The sequence below is a fragment of the Phlebotomus argentipes genome, unplaced genomic scaffold (genome assembly GCF_947086385.1).
Source record: "Phlebotomus argentipes unplaced genomic scaffold, Phlebotomus argentipes genome assembly scaffold_4, whole genome shotgun sequence".
NCBI classification, from domain to species: domain Eukaryota; kingdom Metazoa; phylum Arthropoda; class Insecta; order Diptera; family Psychodidae; genus Phlebotomus; species Phlebotomus argentipes.
In genome coordinates this window covers 6,433,637-6,447,482 of record NW_026776174.1, presented here as the reverse complement: position 1 = coordinate 6,447,482, position 13,846 = coordinate 6,433,637, and the positions used below count along the sequence as shown (strand labels likewise).

Sequence of the window (13,846 nt, the reverse complement as noted above, 5' to 3'; positions counted from 1 at the left end):
TACAGATTTTCAACAGCAATTTTAAAAATTCTATTTTATGCAAAAATAAGAGGTTTTTCCAGTTTCATACTCGTTTCTATCGTAAAACCTAGCGTAAAATCGTAAATATCCGATAAAAGATCGAGTTTTAAAGTAATATTGTCTATTCATTGATGTTTCCAAGCTTTTCAGTTAAGAAATTAGCTTCTTATTCTTTAAAAATTGTGCACAATTATTTTATTAATAAATTTTTGAAGAGATAACAAGATAAAAAATCTGTTTCTTCTTCGACAATAACCGTTAAATGAAATTCGCGACATTTATGTTGAAATTTAAATTTGCATCTCAAGCCAAAAGTGACAATTCATCCCCAATATTAGCAACCCCTTGAAGAAATACAATAAAAATGTTTCTATTTCTCAAATAAATCATACTATTTGAGATAAAGATTTTATGTTTATACGTACATATATATGAAATGTTCATCTGACATTTTAGTTCTTCTTGGCTTTCACTTGTTGTTATCACGGCAAAGGTTTCGTACTGACCTAAAAAGACAGAGAAAAAATTATAAATTTCTTTTATCAAACTTAATGGAGGAAATTTTAATTAATTATCACACAAATTTCCGTAGATTTCCTTAAAATCTAAGCATAGAATTTAAAAATATCTCTCTCTTTATGCTTTCAAAGTTATCTTAGGCAAGGAAAAAATGCCACAGAATAAATCTTCTCATAAAAAACAGAGAAAATGTATGTCAAGAAGGGAATGAAAGGCGCCTGAGCAAATAGGGATAAATTCGGGTTGGGGGAAATTGAGGAAAAAACCTGAAGATATTCACATTGACACACCATTGAAATACTCTTGTTTCTAGCCAACATTTTGGCCTCAATTTTATGTTGATTTTGTATATATAAATACACACATATGCACATAATTCTGGGCTAGTGAATTGTATTATTTACACCAAATTATGTCCACATCGGAGATCAAAGGGATCAGCACACATTGGGGAATCCATGGAAGGATAATGCATTAGAGGAGACAGAAATTTTCACTCCCCATTTGTCGTCCGCCCACACATCACCTTGATCCCTCTCCCCCTGCCCCCGAATTCCCACTGTCCTGTCCATCAATCGGCAGATTCACATACATAATACACACCATGTATTCACTTCCTCCACACGATTCAGTTGTAACCCGATCTAGATTATGTGGCCGATTGAGCATTTCCCGGTAGGGAATTATCGACTGGCCTGCTGGGCGAGGGTGGCTGAGGAGGGGGAAGGGGATGATAAGGGGTTGGAGCCAGTGTTTGATAGAATCTCGTGTCTATCAGCGTCACGAGCAAACTATTGAGGCGGAGGAGGCAGTGAGTGAAGGAGGCTGATCGTGACATTCCCAGGGTTTTCACGAGCAAAAATCGCAACAAGGGGGAGATAATACAGTCAGAAGTGCTGTACAAACTCAGCAGAAGTACTTAAGGAGTGGAAGTGCTGAAAAAAACCTACAATCTTCCTTTCCTGCGTGCTTTTTTCCCGACTAATCAATCAAATTCTCTGAATTTCCTTCGATTTTCACGAGAAACAAACGTAATAATCCTTTTTTCTAGGTTATGTAGCAAATCAAGGACAGATTTAGTGTATAATTCGCATTCTAGCATATAAATTCAGCTTGTTTTTGACTGAATGAAGCATTTGCAAGCAATTAACAATGCTTTTTTGATCCTTCGCTACCAAGAAACACTGTAAATTGTGCTAAGATGGAACATAACCTCAAAAATAGTCTTTTGGACAACTTTCTGGACAATTTTGACTGTGAATCTGCAGTTTTAAGATTATTGGCAAATCGTAAGAGATGTTTTTGTGATCTATAAAGCTTTCGAACGGGGTTTTTGAAGATATTTTAGTGATATTTTGAGGTTATGATCAGAAAAGATGTCTAAAAACAGCGATTTTAAGTTGATTTTTAAAGAAATATCAAATAAAACCTCACAAGATTCGTTACAATTTGGGAAATTATGTGGAAACAGCCTACAAATTTCATGTTCTAGAAGTATCAGACAAATTTGGAAGTGTTTAGAAGTGGTGTAGAGATTAAGGGCATATTATCTCCCCCTTGGATCGCAAGCAACGCAAAAATCGATACACATAAACCGAAATATTCGAAAAAAAAACTATGCATTTCACTGAAAATACGGAATTTTCTGTTAGAATTTCTCTTGATTTCTGACATAGATCACCGTTAAGAATATAGGATATTAAATTTACTGCCATAAATTACTCCCCAGTGTGTCTATATATAATTATACCTGCGGTATAAAAAGACAAGAAGGGCGGGAGACAGTGAGGGATTACTTAATTATTAAACTCACACCATTTGCTCAGACACTTTCTCAGCCTCCACACGCACATCACTCGATAATCCCCGAAATTCCACTTTGTCATAGTCGCATGCCTTGTATTTTCCATCTCACGAAGATTTCCAGCTATTCCAGTGCATCTCAAACATATGAGAATTCAGGTCATGCGAAAACGATAAATATCTCAGTTTAGAGTAACGCGTAGAAAATTGCATACCGAATATTCTTTTCTGCTGCTGCCAATGAATGGAGCAATTCTCAGTCAAACAAAGGAATGTTAAGCATAAAACATGTAAAAGTTTAACGTTCGAAGTGAATAAGGGAAAACAGCCCTTGATATTCTCGCTAAAACTGTGTTTTAGAGTTTTAAGCGATTACAGAATGTGTAAGAGAGGAAAAATTGTGAAATCTGCCTAAATTATTAAAATCCAAGTAAATATTTAGAAAATCTACGATAAAAAGAATTTATTGCAAATATGTTTCATGTTTATGCTTGAAAATTAGAGTCACAATTGCGGATTGATGCAATTTTCCAAGATATTTGCAGATTTCCGATCTGTTATTCTGCTTTTTAACACATTCAGTGAAACAACTTCTAGAAGTTGTGTTAAAATTACACATTCAGGCGAATTAAAATGATTTAACATTTGTGCCGTCATTTGAATCCTTACTTAGAATAGCAAAGGAGTGTGTTAAAGCAATGTAACACATTTTTAACATTTCTTGTGTGACTGAGAATTGAACTCTACACAAAAATTTCCTATTGTACAGAATATTTCCTTCTGGAAAGGACAAAAATAGTGTGGAATTTTCTTATCACACAATCCACACTCTCATGAAATTACGGTAACTTTAATGAGTTCTCAAGTTGAAACTGTTAATTTAGAAAATGTGATTTCAAAAAGTTCTTCGAATAAAAACATATATTCAAATTCTTCGTGAAGTAATTTTTGGTGCGAAAAGCGTGAAAAGAGATGAAATGTCAACAAGACATTTCTCTGAGCTCGTTTGTCAAAAATTCTCCCACCAATTTATATCCTCACAAGAGTGGACCAATTACTGTGGCAGAAATCCTGGAAAATTCTCCCGTAATGAAGGCAAAATTGCCAGAATTTCCACGATAAATTATAGTGTTTAAGTATATTGTTGTTGTTGCAAAAGCGGCGCAAAAGGTGAGCCAAAGGAAGAAATTTGGCCAATATTTTGAGAATCAGCGCTCTTGGCAGAAGGAGTGACGCTCCAATCCACCCCCTCCGCATTGGGTATCAAGTGGGGTTGTTGGAGTCAGCGTTGAGAGTCATACATCAACCCCACACGGAAGTCTCCACGGTGGGAAAGTGCTTCCCTGACACCATAAAACAGCCTTTTATGGTCATCATCCTCCGCACCGCTGTGGTGCCGAGAAAATTCGTGATTTTATTGCTCACATATGATGAGCCAGAAGGTGGGTGGGTTTGGGGGGTGGTTTTAGGACCACCAGAAGAGCTTCATCGGGTGTCGACGAACCGAAAGAAAAAACCGAACACCATCGCCCGCAACATTCGCATCACGCAATTTCCAACCATAAATTCCTAAAGTTTAACTTCACGATTCTGAGATTTATATTGTTGTACAACCCCCCACACACTCACCACCCCTTGGTAGTCGGCCTAAACGCTCTTTTTATTTCACTCTTCGGCTCACATCATGCGTCGTCTTTTAATAAATTTCCATGGACTCTCCTTTCCACAACCTCTGTCACCCCCTTATCTTGGCATATTAAATCATTCTCAGCATCCCCTTTTCTTCTTCCCCTTTTGCAGATTCGCGTCTTCAACCAAGAATATGCACCCATGAGTGAACTCTCATCCGTCTACCAGGACATGGCGCTGGCCCACAAGGAGCAGAAGACGGACGAGGCCGTGGCGGACCAGTAGAAGAATCCTCAAGACGTTGGGACGCATGACAGATTGAGGAAACTCTGTTGGCTGTCAATTTAGTGAAATTTCACCATAGAGCTTATTGTTCTGATAAAATAAGAAATATATATATATATATATATATTTCTCTCCTCACACGAAAAACTCCACAGTGTTGTTTGTTCTACGCGCGCGTTTTTGGGGGGTGGTTTGAGTGAAAAACGACTGTTTTTCTATCGAAGAAAAATCAATGATTGACGTCACATTGCCTCAAAGCACACAAGAGATGTCGCCCCTTGAATGCGCGCCATCGCAATTTCCCACCAGTTTCCAACCATCCCTCTGGGCTGTTCTAGAGACCAAGCGAGCGAGAGAGAGAGGGAGAGGGAGAGAGAGGGAGAGAGGAAGTCCAAAAATGCGCCATCGAAATACTTTTGGGGGTGGAATGATATGAGAATTAATAGAGGGGTTGTTTGGAAAAATACAACACTGAAAGCATAAATTGTGTGGATATGTCAAACTATACTTTATATCATTTCCTCTTGCGCCTCCATTCGCCGTCTCGCTCTGCCTCATGCGCCGCGTCAGACACGGAAAAACTTACAAAACATTCCGGGCAGGAGGACACCCGAAAAACTGGCACACAGCAGAGATACAATCGTGCAGTGGAAGTTTTTCCGGGGCACCGCCGAGAGTGCTTTTCGCTCCGCCACCCGCCCCCCCCCCAAAAACATTCTGCGCCCGAAGGACACCGAGAAATTGTAACTGACTCACCACCTTCCAGCCCTCAACCCCCCAAAGTGGGGCGGCACACTAAAAAAAAAATCACCGCAGAAATTTCTTTTGAGAAAACTTTCCACAAAACACCGCACTGATGACTTCAAAAGGCACGAATGTCCCTTTTCCCCGACAGTTCCGATTTCGGTGCCATTTGGTGAAGCATTTATTGAATACAGAGCAGAGTTTGGGGCATCTGAATGGCTCTCTGGAGCTTAAAGGTTCTATTTTGCCTAAAATTCACTTTACACGCCGCGTTTTCAATCGCAAATCAACTGCCAGCTCTTCTCCTTAGACCGAATGCAGACTTGCTGATGATCCACGAGAGGATAAGCGAGAGCGAGAGTGTAAACGACAACTGGTTGAGTGCTAAAACGCGGATCATTCCTCAATACATCAAAAGATCATCCAGTATTTTCAGGATTTTCGAGAGCACCGAATCATTTGACAGCTCAAAGCGCTCAAAATGGCGAATCTCTAGGCGTTTTTGAGAAATTAGACAAATAATCTAACAGCTCAGTGCGGCACGAACCAAAATTGTCGCTAGTGTCGATAAAGAAGACTAACTCTTGAGTTTATAGAAGCAATTACAGACTTGCTGATGATCCACGGGAGGTTCAGCGAGAGCGCGACTGTGTACGATTGACAGTTCGCTTAGCCATAAAACGCGAATAATTCCTCGATATATCGAAGGTCCAGTCGATTTTTTGGGGTTCCCGACAGCAGCGCACTCGACTGAAATTCACCGAATCATTTGACAGCTCGAAACACACAAAATGGCGGATTTATAGGTAATTAAAATCATTAAATTCTTCTACAAATCTTCCATTTTCGCAATTTTATCGTAAACATCGTAAAATTTCATGCTTTTTGATAAAATAAACAAATCAATTGACAGCAGAGAGCGGAATGGAGCAGAATTGTCGCTAGTGTCGACAAAGAAGACTAACTCCTGAGTGTGTTTAGCGCCAGATCAGCTATGAATTATCGCTGATTCGACCTTTGCACACTCCAATCTCATCCATGGAGGATTGATCCCAGTTCCCGTCGATTCGAGGATAATCTGCAAGTCTGTAATCGCTCTTACGCCGTATCCATATTCAATAACCTTATCAAAATGTGTCACTATTCTTGCAGGAAAAAAGGAGTGCTAGAAATACATTCTTGTGCATATAAAGCAGCTTCGTGTGTCGCTTCGAATGCAGGGCAATCGAAGGGGTTGCGGAATTGTTTTGGCAACAGTAAAACCCTTTCTGGTCTTATTACATTAGATACCAACATGTTCATTGCAACATTGTTTGGCTTGCTGATAGACGGTACAATCTAGATGTCTTCTGTCTCCTTCTTTTCCCCAAAACACTTTATGCTCAAGAATGGTGCTCAGTATCAAACCTCAACATCAATATTGCCCATCTAGGAAGCGATTCTTGAGGCTTCCCACACCGCCTTCGTCTATCGCCCTCATAAGACTCCCCATCACACACTTCCCATCGCCAGTACACGCTGCCTGTGCACCCCCTTTGGCGCTTTCCACCCCCCCACCCCGCCCATCGGGAGATGTACATGTATTTATGTCGTTATATAAAATGCTACAAAGCACCAAAGTATGGCGGTGAAGAAGAAAAGTTTTCCGAAGGAACGGTATAAACTTGCAATTTGCGATGCTATTTCTATACACACTCGAAGAAGAAGAAGGAACGAAATATACACACACATATTGGCTGAGGAATCTTCAGCTATAGTACTTAAATTCCATATATAGTTGGCGGAAGTTTTCGACCATCATCAGGAAGAGAATAAGTTTTGTTCAACCATCCACTCAGTTTCTTCCACCCACAGGCATTTTCTCCATCTCGCTCACTCGCCATGGCTTCTTTTCTCCCCAACCCCATTTCACTTTTGCCCCCCCAAATGTAAGGGAGAAGCGACCATATCCTAGACGAATCGAAATTCAATTTTGGGATACTTTGATTAAGGACTTTGCTTCCATTTCTATCAAATCAAGCGATTGTGTGCGAAGGATAGCATTTAGTGGAAGGAGTGAAAAGGAGAAGATTCAATCACACACCACATTTTTCTCACATTCACACTCGCCCTCAAGGCTTCTTGGCTGTCACACTGAGAGCTTCGGCGACACTCTACCGAAGAAAATTGTCAATCACCAAAGTGATTCTGCGATGATACATTAAAAGACAAGCACGATGACAAGAAAATATTTCGAGAATTTCCCCAGCATTCTTCGCACCACACGAAACTTTTTTTCTTCCTTCACTTTTTGGCAATTTTAAGGGGAAGATAATATGGCTAAAATTTGTACACCACTTCCTGAAACAATCCTTAACACTTCCAGAACATTAGCAGTGCTTAAAACATGCGTTTTCCTTTTCTGTTTGTCGCTTAAATTATCATAACCTCAAATTTAGGAGTCTTTGAGCTAAAAATACGCAATTTTTACTTTTATAACTCAGAAAAACTTACAGAGAAACAGTATTTTAGAAATATTTGAAGTTTTCAGCGGATATTTTGGTGTAATTCAATTTTTAATCGCTCTTTTGGATGCACTTTGCAACATAACCTAGAAATTATGATCAGAAATCGTAAAGAATCCTAGAAAGAAATTTATTCGGGGTGTTTTTAATGGCAAGAATGATGGACAATAAGCTGAAATTTTCTATTTCAGAGAAGAAAATCTATTAAGAAGCTCTTGAAATAGACAATTTCATATCCTGAAGCAATATTTTAGAGGTTATGATCAATCTTAGTACAATAAATACAGTTTTAGATTCAAAAAGCTTTTGATCTTCAACAGATTTTATCATTATCGCGTCAGTAAATGCAAATTTTTACCAGCTTAGGCGCAAGATTGAATGATTTTGAAGGTTATTTTGTTTGAAAAGTTTGTCTTAAATTCATAACATAACCTAGAAAAACACAAAGAACAATTCTTTTCCTTCAACTATTACGTTAATTCCTTTTGAAAGTGACTTTTGAACGCACTCTATTGAAATACTTCCACTTCCAAATACTTCAACTGATCTGTAAATGACTTCTGGACAATTTTCAGCAAATTACATTTGTTGTTTCGCATCTTTAAATGTCACAACATCACAACCGACTCGCCAATCATTCCAATCCGCGCATCGGCTAACATTTGTCGAAGAGTAGCAGTTAAAAATCCACCCCGTGCCAAAATTGCCATTTAATCAATTGTATTGTGTGGTCAATGGGAAAATCTGCAGCGCCACGAATTCCCAGTGCGACAGCAAAAAGGCCAAAGTGCTAAATTTGTGGCATTAGTGCGGCTTTGAGAGCGTGGGCGGACTCATGTGAGAATTGAGGACAAAATATCGTTGCAAAATTAATTGAATATCATGTGAAAATCGTATTGATTTTGCGCTTGCACAGCGAGCGATCGGGGAAAGCCGGCGAGGAGGGAAAAGGCTCTGGCGAAGAGACCGCCGGTGTATAATGCAATATATATATATATGTGGGATCTTGTATGTAATCAGGCGCCGCCCACAATTCCACCCATATATACAGTAGCGCAAAATTAGGTTAGGACACCTATGAAATTTTGGCCATTTTTCCTTTTGGTGCTAAAAATTCGGTATTTCTGTCAAATTTCTAGAGAATTTCATTGAGCCAAGAAATGATGAGAATTTAATCATCTTTCAAAAGCCGTTGAGATCATGACGATATCTCAATTCGCAGTCGAGATATTGAAAAATGAAGAGAAATGTGCGAAAAAGGACAGCAAAGATTACGGTTAAACACTGCCTAATTTGCTCTAAATCCTTGTTATAATCATAAAACTGCCTCGGATAATCACATTAACTCATGAGTTTAAATTGTCTAGAAGACATTTTCATCAAAAAGCGCCTTGATTTGGATTTGTCAACTTGTTTTTTGTATGTTTTAAGCTATCATTTATAGCTTTTCTTTGCTTTTCTTCAATTTCTCCTGAACAATCGCGGCCCAAATCCTGTTCACAGGTTTTCTCTGAAGTGCAGAAAAGGAGATTAAGTAAATCGTCCAAGAACAATCACGTAGCCGTGAAAATTGCAGCATTTTGCTCTTTAGAAAGGGTGATTTTTGGTCAATTTCTTATCACATTGTCTAGAAAATCAGTAATTTCTTATCGATGCATTGCAGGAAAATGGCTCTAATTGCATTCAAGGCTTCTATAATGTGGTAAACGGTGCCTAAACTATGCTACAAAATCTAGCATTGTGGCGATTATTGCATGAAAAGATATTCCGAATAACTAAAATTCCCTCAATTAAGGACTAATCAATGAAGTACTGAAAACTTTGCTTCTATGCGTGCCTTAGAAAACACTTAAGTGATCTTGGTTTTGTGTAAAGTTCGTATTGCGCCTCGTTGGATGACATTTCTGGACAATTTTGATTGATCGATGAATTTTGGAAAAGTGACCAAAATATCAAAAGTGTCCTAAACTAATTTTCGCTACTGTACATACATATGTCCATCGAGTAATACAGCGAAGTGCACAAAAATTGACTTCCGGGAGTGGCGAAGGGGGAGCTTTTACTGCAAGCCACCCCAATGTCCACCCACGCGGCACGTCGAGCGTCGGTGCAATTCTCTGGGTCAGGAGGATTGACGCGGGGTTGCAACACAAATAAAAGTCCATTAGAGGGATATTGTTTGCCGTGCGCCCAACTCCGCTTCAATCTCTTTAGCTTCATCCCGTGTGTTCAATTATAGACTCAAAGTCAACTCCAAACCACTTTCCGTCATGTCAAACGAGTTAATAATAGCTCGTTCAATATTTCAATATCAGCGAGAATTGCTGATGATTCGAACTCTATTACTTTCCCAACATTTCGTTACATTCTTCTGCGCTTCAATTCCCCCCAATCATTGGTCAGGAAATATTGACAATGAAGAGAAAATTAAGTGTTCAACAATATTGAAAAATATGTATCATGTGAAAAATACTTTGAACTTTCAGTTGTAGCTCAAATATTAATCCAAATACCATAGAAACAACATAGAAACCTACAGATTAGCAAAAGAAAGCATCAAATATAAGACATTTCCAGGAAAAACACAATCCAATATTCACTGTTTTTCCAGGAATCCATCTCTGTGGGATTCCTTCAGGAAAAACCAAAGAAAATCCTTCGTTTTGCGCCTTTTCATCCTCAAAGTAACTTCAAACGATAATTCTTCTCGATTTCTGCAGGAAAAACCACTCAAAGTCTCTATGTATTGAGTCTTTAACACTAGGAAAGAAATTTCTGTCATATTTTTTAGGTTATCAGCTGTCCAACGATGCCTCACTTGGCGCCCTAGACCGTCAGGTTCTCCTCCTGGAGCCTATTTTCTTCTATTTTCCCTCACTTTGGCGCACATATGTGCTCTTATCTCACCCAATTTTCCACGGATTTCCCCCAAATTGGGCTCAAATGATAGATATTGAAATTATCTACTACTTTGTATTACATTTTAAGGACTTTAGATCAATCCTTGTTGATCAAAAACGTCAAAAACTATCTTTTGTGCGCCATTTGGCCACATTTTACTAAATATCTAACTTTAACGGATTTTCCATAGGAAATCCAGCGGAATTCCGTCATGACTGTTTTTGACTGGGTATAGTGAAATAATACAATATAAAACCAAGGACGTTTCATGTCCACAAAGTTCTTTGAAGAGCTTGAAAAAATCACAAATCTGCCAAAATGATTGTTTGCTTGGGAATTCAATCTTAGAGAAAACGCTCCGAGTTTTGCAGCGGCGAAGCGATTCTGCAGAATTGACAATTTAGTGGACAAAATGCAAAGCGAGAGATGATTGCGGATGGAGAGATAAAAGGGATGGAGCGGAGAATAATACAGACAACTTTCCACATGTGCATTGTTTGGTAAATTTTAATTGATTTTTAACTGACCATATCGCGCCCGTAAATGGCACCATAAACCCTCCACCCACCCACCCTCTGTGGCGCCCCGCCCACAGAGTGGCCCTCATCCGAAATTTCGTCCACCAGCGTGCGGATTTCGAGCACAAAACGCTTCTCCAGTCCGAAAAGCACGACAATCGAATGCTCTGTGCAAGTTGCTGTGGAAGCGGGCATTATAAGCTCTTTCGCCGATATTTCACTATCTCTGCTCGCCAAACACTCGCCCTCACACATACAGTAGCGAGCATTCGGTTAGGACACCTGTGAAATTCAGGTCATTTTACCGAAAAGCTAAAATTCACTAAATCTATGCGTGCCTCAGAGAACACCTTAGTTATCTTGGTTTTGCGTAAAGTTCAATGCATCGTTGAGTGTGGATTAATGAATAAATAAATTGCACTTGAGATCCTTTCCTCCCGAGCTTAAGAAGCTGCGCTCAGGGATATTTTTTACCTGTGAAATTGCTTTCCGGACAAATTCTTTGAGGTTATTTTTCGCTGTCTTTTCCCCCTCAGAAGATCACTAAACTACATAAAATCCCATCTTGGAAATAAATAATAAACACAGATATGCTTAATTAAATTCAAACTCCGCCGTCGCCAAAGGATTTTCCACATTAAGTGAAATTTCTGGACAATTTTGATTGATCAAAGAATTTTTGGTATTCGGAATATCTTTGTGTGCAATAATCGCAACAATGCTAGATTTTGTGGCAGGATTTAGGCACCATTTACCACATAATGGAACACTTTAATGTTAGAGGATATTTAAACGAAATTAGAATCATTTTCCTGTCATTTAGCAATAAGAAATTATTGATTTTCTGGACATTATAGTAAGAAATTGACTGAAAATCACACTTTCTAATGAGAAAAATGCTGTAATTTTCACGACTACATAATTGTTTTTAAAAGATTAACATTAACTCCAATTTAACACCTCATGAGAAATCTGTGAACGGATTTACACCGCGATTTTTCGCAAGATTGTGCGTAAGAAATGAAAAAAAAATGGTAGAAAAGCGTTAAAAGGCAGCTTAAAACGCACTAAAAGCAATTTGAAAAGTCCAAATCAATGCGCTTTATTGATGTAAATGTCTTCCAGATATTCCAAACTCATAATTTAATTAGATTATTTGAGCAAATTTTATGATTATAATATGAATTTAGAGCAAAAAACAGTGTCTTAACTTAATTTTCTCTATCTTTATCTGTATTTTCCAATATCTCGACTGCGAATTGAGATATCGTCATGATCTCAACGGCTTTTGAAAGATCATTAAATTCTCATTATTTTTTGTCTTGATGAAATTGTCTTGAAAATTGAGAGAAATATCGAATTTCAAGCACCAAAAGGAAAAATGGGCTAAAATTCTGTTGAATTAACGTCTACTTTTGAAATAAAATTTACTTGCAAGGAGTCTGAATGGAAGTTTTCTTTCTCTGGGTGTTTTATTGAAGAAAACACAACAATTTCATGGGTGTCCTAATTTAATTTTACGCTACTGTACATGGACATTTTGTAGCTGAAGCAGAGCACAAATTGCACATTTCAGGACAATTAATTTTGCCTTCGAATTCGAGCGAATGTGAATCTGCAGATTACAAACTTGCAGTCGATTTTATGCTGCATATACGCACGGAATTAGAAGAATTAATTTCACATATATACATATGTGAATATATATATATATATATATATATATGAATATGTTAATGCAAGTGCACATAGATGCCAGTGAGGAATGACAATTTATCGCAACTCACTCGACATATCTTCAAAATATGCTCATTTTCGAAATTGTCCCATTCAAATATGAGATTTTATCCCACTCAGCGTATCAGTTCTGCGCTCATCTCGCGCTCATGCTCGCCTAATTGTATATAATGGGCCGAAAATAAAATTATTCACACCAATGAGTTGACATGTGAAAATTGCGTTAAATCACTGTCAACCAATTGCCACCGGAAAGTAATCTTCAAAAGCACACACCAACACCCACCCACCCCCGCAGCCAAAGAGATGGGGTATCAATGTAAATTTGCGATTATGAATTAATTAAGTTAAAATTATTCCACACAGCGCCGCCAGAGCGAGCGAGAGGCGAAAAGGACGCGACGCCGCTCAAGAGAGTTGGAGCCAATTTTCGCACTGATAGATCAATGCTAAAAGTTTCCTGTTGACCGAATTGGCTCCAATATCAAAAATATAATTTCACAAATTCAAGCCAAAAATTCCACACTCAAGCGGCAGAATATCGGAGATGTTGGAAAACTTTCACACTTTTCAGTCGAACAGATTACATACGTTTGTAAATAGCGACTGACACCCGCACGGAATAAAATATGATTTATATCGCATAGCGAGAATTGGGAATTTCGACATACAAGAAGAGTGCCAAGATGGAATGAGTTCTTCTTTCACCCAATTTCCCACCAAGCCCACATCATCATATATCTACCTTTTGTAGCCATCTCAGGAGCACTCAGCGGAAAACCACGCTGATGCTGCATGATATGCTCCAAAGTGATTGCATAGTGATTTCAATCTTCCCACAGTGCTCCAAAAGTGTGAAAAAGTATCGAAATGTGCCTCAATAGACATCAAATGTATCCAACTTTTTGCCAAAAGATGATGCAAAATGAAATTCTAGAGAATCCAATTCTAAACCAGAAATCATTCTATATTTGCTACCCAGCAAACCACCAAAAGCTATGAAAAAAGCAGATATTTTAGCTAAAAAGTGCTGAAATGTGAAGCCAATTTTCAAACTTTTCTGTCGTTTTCTGCTCAATATTTTGCTAAACTAAACACATGAATATCTTTGTGGATTTTCGTTCAAGATATCTGCATTATCTTCATGTGAAAATGGTAATTATGCAGCGGCGAAAACGGCGAAAT

General features: G+C 38.4%; 1 protein-coding gene across 3 annotated transcripts in view; it reads right to left on the bottom strand.

The window, feature by feature from the left end:
• The window catches only part of LOC132257452 (RNA-binding protein Musashi homolog 2), a 145,412-nt gene that overhangs the window by 38,025 nt on the left and 93,541 nt on the right, over nucleotides 1-13,846 (bottom strand). The window contains exon 1 of one of the 3 annotated variants that reach the window (XM_059754352.1): nucleotides 447-521. The exons of the other annotated variants lie outside the window; for them this stretch is intronic. Within the exon in view, the coding sequence (XP_059610335.1) occupies nucleotides 447-472 (26 nt within the window). The 5' untranslated portion in view covers nucleotides 473-521. Of the gene's footprint in view, nucleotides 1-446; nucleotides 522-13,846 lie in introns of those variants that run through there. 3 annotated transcript variants of the gene reach the window in all.